This window comes from Pundamilia nyererei, unplaced genomic scaffold, assembly GCF_000239375.1.
Source record: "Pundamilia nyererei isolate P.nyererei 1_Seehausen unplaced genomic scaffold, PunNye1.0 scaffold00221, whole genome shotgun sequence".
In the NCBI taxonomy this organism is placed as follows: domain Eukaryota; kingdom Metazoa; phylum Chordata; class Actinopteri; order Cichliformes; family Cichlidae; genus Pundamilia; species Pundamilia nyererei.
In genome coordinates this window covers 617,659-623,295 of record NW_005187622.1, presented here as the reverse complement: position 1 = coordinate 623,295, position 5,637 = coordinate 617,659, and the positions used below count along the sequence as shown (strand labels likewise).

Below are 5,637 nucleotides of genomic sequence, written 5' to 3'. Positions count from 1 at the left end.
ACACACACACACACACACACACACACACACACACACACACAAGCATGCACGTGGTAAATCAGATGAGTGCGTTCTCGTGTTCATTCACAAGTGAAAACTTTTCTCTTCGCTGCTGAAAACTGCAAATACTGTTCTCCATCTTTTATCTGAATTTCTCGATTCTCATCACCTCACAAGAAATACGTTTTATTTACATTTTTTCCAATTTTGAAACATTAATTTAATCTTTACTCTGTGTTAGACCATACTGATTAACTTCAGCTTGTAGGCAGCTTCAGGTCCTTAGTAAATGTCTGACCTGCTTCATCAATGTTCACTCTTGTGTCAGCTACAGCTGACTGCAGTGCTCTGAGGCCCCCTGCTGGCCTGAATGAGGAAGTGCACTCACTGTGGCTAACACTGCCTGAATATTTTCATTCCTCCGCTGAAGTCGTTTGAATTTGTCTGAGAGGATCAGTGCTAAGAATCAATCTGTCACTGAACCATAGAAGGAACAGCACAGAAAACTCATCCACCAATCAAATAATGTTCATTCATCTTCTGAGTGCTGTTCCTGAAGTTCAGGTCTCAGGAGCAGTAGTCAGACCCCCCAGACCTCTGCAGTGTGTCCTGTGTCTGCACTGAGGCCTCCTCCCAGCAGGAGATCGAACACTTAAACCCGGTCGTGTCTGAGCCTCCTCATTCCACCTCAGCCTGATCCTTTTGATGCAGGTGAACAGCTCTCAGCTTCATTCTTCTGGTCTCTACCCAGAGCTCGTGGTCAGCTTTACTTTTACACTCAGTTCTCTTTTATTACCAAAGCAGTCTATCATAGCATCCACCTGCAGTCTGCTGCGCCGTCCTTCTCTCACTGAAGAACAGGAGCAGAGACACTTATAGCAGAGTGCTCTCTGACCTTTTACAGCTGAACACATGACCTCAGACATGTTAATGCTATTTCCTGCCATAGTGCTAGTTTGAGGCCATCCCTTAATCAGATCAGCAGAACTACATAATCGGCACACAAAAAAAGAAGTGGTTCACAAACTCAGTGATAAAAAGCGCCCTGACTGAAGTCCAACAGCCACCAATCTAAGTCTGTGAGCATCCTCGAAAGGACACAGATCTCATCTTGTGTTAAACCCCAGTGTTACAAACAAGAGAACAATCATTTATAGAATTGATTTTACATTTCCTGGCTCAATCCGGCCTTGACGTTCAGGTTCACTTACCTTCCTCTGAGCAGCTCCTTGTTTCTCATCTATTTCCTGCTTGAGCAGTGCCTGCAGGATGCTAATGTCCAGCTCCAGCTCCTCGCGCTGCTCCCGGGCCAGGCGCTTCATCTTCAGCCTTAAACCATGGTCCAGCAGCCGCCGCTGGCCCTGCTGTGCTTGGAGCTTCTGCTGCTGCTCCCGCTGCTCCTGCAGGAGGCTCGTCTGCCGCTGCTGCGCCTGCACGCCACACAGTTATCATACACTCAGTTACCACGTCTGCCAAATGTGCAAAAGGTGAATGTGTCACTGGTCTAGGTTGGAAGTGTAGACAGTGTTATGTTCAGAAGGAGTGTGGAATATGAACAGGAGGCTCCTGGGCATGCTCAGAATGACCCTTTAAATCATCTTTCAAGCATCAGAATGATCTGCAGTGGTTGTGTGTGTTTGTGAGCTGTGTCTCCCCCTTGTGGTGATTTGAGATGAGTGCGACTGTAATGACTGAGGAACAGACCAGAAGCCGGGCTTCCTCTTCTTTCAGCTCCGTCTCCCGCTGCCTCTGCTGCTCGGCCGCCTCCATCTGCCAGCACAGGATGCTGCGCTGCTCCTCGTTCCTGTGTCGCCGGCTCTGGGCTCGAGCACTCTCCAGCTCCTCTTTGGCTCGCCCATCACCCGCCCACAGTTCAGAGAAGAGCAGGTCCTCCTCCTGCTGCCGCCGCTGTTGCGCCTGCCGGCTCCTCACCTGAGCGGTTCGCTCCTGGGACACCTGCTGCTCCGTGAGCCTGCTGCAGATGCTGCGCAGCTCCTCGCACTGCTCCCTGAGCACAGCAGTAACCACACAGCTGAGACTATTCATTAAAAATTAAAAGGATTTTCTGCTGTTGGTTACAGGACTGCATCAGCATTTTAAAGTCTAACTTTCTGAACTTGTTTTTAAGCAGCTTCAGCTCAGGTAGGCCAAACTAGCTTCCTGCCTCGAGTTGTGCTCCCGTTTAACTTGTTCCAGTGTGAATCAGTAGTTTGAAATGAATTCCTTCAGGGGAGTTCACTGGCTCTAATATTAATGATTTATCTTGGGAATGTTTGTAATTGAGATGAATATTTGTAACTGTTTTCTGCTATTTAATTAAAGTGAATCACCATCTCTATAAGACATGGATGTTTAGGTGGAGGGTGCAGGGTACCTAAACTGCTGCTCCAGTTTCTCAGACACCAGCTGCTGTCGCTCGCTCTCTCTCTTGTGTCTCAGCGCTTTGGCTTTCTCTCTCATCTTTGCCTCTTTCTCTAATGTTGTCTCCTTTTTCTCCTCCATCTCCTGCAGGAACTGCTGCTCCTCCACCTCCAGCAGCTCTGCCAGCCTTAGGACACGATTGGGTGAGAAAGATGTCACAGCAAGCACAGACTGTAAATACTGTATCCCACCATCCACTCAGCACCTTCCTCTGTCACACCAACCCTCTGCATGTCCTCCTTCACTACATCCATGAACCTCCTCTGAGGTTTTCCTCTCCTCCACTCTGCCTGCACTTTCTTCTTCACATATTGTGCACCCTTGTACAATGGATGGTTGACCCCAGATATTTAAACTCATCCACCTTCATCTGCTGCTTGCAGGTTTATCTTTCCACCTGTGTGCTTATTCCTCTTATCTCCAGTTCTTCTCTCATCTCCAGGCTCTCCTCCGCATGCTCTCTACTCTCACTACAGCCGAGGATTAAAACTATGATGCATTATTATTCTGAGCTTTAATAATCTCTGATTTTAGGTGGGATACTGGATGATGAAAACCGGTAAAAAGTCACTTGATTAGCAGGTACTAAGGTTACATGTGTGTTGTGTAATCAGAGTATAAAGTAATCTGAGTACTAAAGGTGCTGTGGGTGGACTTTGTCATCAAACCTGCGTCTCCTCTGCTCGACGTCAGTCTCGTGCTGGCTCACGGCGGCTTGGACTCCCCTCTCCACGGCTCCTTTCAGGAATCGCTGCTCCGTGTCTTTCAGCCATGACGTCTTGATGTTGCAGCTCTGTTGGTACTTGGAGAACTCCAGCACTTTGTCTCGGGCCGCGTCCTGCCTCTGCCTCTGCAGCATCAGCTGCTCTGCAGGCCTCAGAGCAGGAGGCCGGGCTCTCTGAGACACCACACAGATCCAGAACAACAACCACACAGACAGAAACTGACATCAGTAACACTGCAGTACTGTGAGGAGTAGTATTCATATTTTCTACTCCACCATGGAGAGCCTTCTGTCCTACTGCTGCACACTCTGGTTCAAGTGCTGCACTTTGGAGGACAAGAGGAAACTGCAGCGTGTGGTGAGGGCAGCAGAGCTGGCAATTGGCACTTCACTAACCCCCCTCAGAGACATTTATCCTGGCAGACTTCAGAAGAAAGCCAGCATCATCCTCAAAGACCCCTTGCAACCTGGACACTCACTCCCACTTACTTACGCTATTGTGTACTTCACACGGAGAGACTGCCTTTCATTGTTCTTGTAACAGTGACAATAAAGAGCTATTCTATTCTATTCTTTTTTAATCTAATCTATTCTATTCACTGTAACTCACAAACATATCTTATGCCACTACTCCTGTTTAGTTACGTTGCAGGTTAATACTGAAGCAACAGCAACTATAATACTTTATAGATTTACTCTGAAATAGGACACTTTGCATAGTAAATGGTAAATGGACTGGTGATTATGTAGCACTTTCTTCTCTAAGAGATCACTCACAGCGCTTATACCTTCACACTGCAGAAATTGTACTTTTACTTAACAGCAGTATAAGTGCTATTACTTTAAATGTTGCCTTTACACCGCTGCATTCTGTTGTACTTTTACCCTGCAGTAAATTTACCTATTTACCTTACTATTATGGACCATTTTTACTAAAGGCGTGGTGCTGCTTCTTTGTTGGTGTCCCTCTTACCACAGCCACAGAGTGGGGCGTGGGTCCGGTGATCTCCCTGCACCTCGTTCTCCTCTGACTGAGCAGCATCCCGCGGGATTGGGCTCTTGGTGTCCGGGGGTCTGCCTCTGTTCTCCGGTTCACGACTCTTCGTTTCAGCTCTCGGAGCTCCGTAAGTCTTAGTAAAAAGTTAAAACACAGAGGAGACCTTCGCTTTCCGTTACCATGGAAGCAACAAACGGAGAAGACGTAGGTCACAGCTCACTGTATGCGCATGCGTCACCGCAGCCGACATGCTGCTCCGGTGCGTCAGCGGGGCTGCCCCGCCCCCTAAAGCACGAGAGTGTAACGTGTGAAGTTTTGGAGTTTTTTTGTAAGTTCTATTTTTTTAAAACGTTTTTTTAAGTGAGAAAATGTTTTTTAAATCATAGTATGGTAATTATAGCACACAGTTTGGTTTGTTTCAAAGTCTGACTTAATGCGAATCGTTCAGATCGTTCTGCCTCCTCTCTGCACACCCACGAACAACCCTCTGCAGGTCGGCAGCGACACTAAACTTTATTTGTTACTGTGAGTCACCTCAGCCCCGTTTAACACTTTTGATACTAAGGTAATTTAGATGATTTAGGATGAGTCGACACAGTGAAATATGTGGTGATATATGTCACTTCCATCATCTTTCATCAGTGACTTAAATTAAAACCCTCATCTTGTTTTTCTTTGCCTGACATGATCCACAGTCAGCTTTGTTTAGTGAAAAAAAATTATGAAACATTTTCATAAACTATTATTCAATACTGGAAAGTTCAGTAAACTTTACTTGAAATTAGGTTTAATCCCCTGTAAAATGTGATGTGTAGAAAAATGCTGTCTTTAGTTTTACGAGTAATGCACAGGAACATCTCTATGTTCTTCTAAGTCCATAGCCTGAAATCACAGCCAAATACGGTGTTCACAAGAATGAACTTTTAGAACTTACAGATAGGCCTGTGTGCCACAAAACATTACTGCAGAGATGAGAACACTTCACTCTGAGTGACATTTAACAATACACTGACTTGTTTTTCAGCTTCACTCATAGGCAGGATGTTTTTAATTTTAGTGATACTGATCAGACAAGAGGAAGCAGTCCAGGTTGGAGGTTCACTTAAAGCACTTAAATAAGTAAATGTACACAGTGGTCCTATCGACGTGCTCATTCAAGACAGTGAACGTGGACAATATGTCCTCATTTTCTTAACAAAAACTCATTGTTACACACAGGTGCAACATAAAAGTGATGCACGTAAACTGATTTGTACATTTATCATTTCATGTTCTCTTTAAAATCCACCAAGTCAACAGTAAACAGCTGACGGTTAGCTTTAGGGTTGGGTGTGACTTAAGTCACAAGGTAAAAAAGGGAGATTTTCAGAAACTAGAACTTTGATTTTAACCTGAGTCTAAGATATTTTGGCAACTTCTATTTGAGTTTAATAAACCCAACCACTTCCCCTAAACCTATCAAATACCTGGTGGATGTGAAAAGGTTATTTACGCA

The 5,637-nt window shown here is 45.4% G+C and overlaps 1 protein-coding gene across 1 annotated transcript in view; it reads right to left on the bottom strand.

The window, feature by feature from the left end:
* The window catches only part of cfap53 (cilia and flagella associated protein 53), a 5,390-nt gene extending 975 nt beyond the window's left edge, over positions 1 to 4,415 (bottom strand). Inside the window, exons 1-5 of the mRNA XM_005748410.2 lie at positions 4,119 to 4,415; positions 3,090 to 3,319; positions 2,375 to 2,548; positions 1,705 to 2,008; positions 1,212 to 1,430 (exon numbers count right to left, since the gene is read on the bottom strand). Of these exons, the coding sequence (XP_005748467.1) occupies positions 1,212 to 1,430; positions 1,705 to 2,008; positions 2,375 to 2,548; positions 3,090 to 3,319; positions 4,119 to 4,187 (996 nt within the window). The 5' untranslated portion in view covers positions 4,188 to 4,415. The remainder of the gene's footprint in view (positions 1 to 1,211; positions 1,431 to 1,704; positions 2,009 to 2,374; positions 2,549 to 3,089; positions 3,320 to 4,118) is intronic.
* Between the last annotated feature and the right edge of the window lie 1,222 nt (positions 4,416 to 5,637).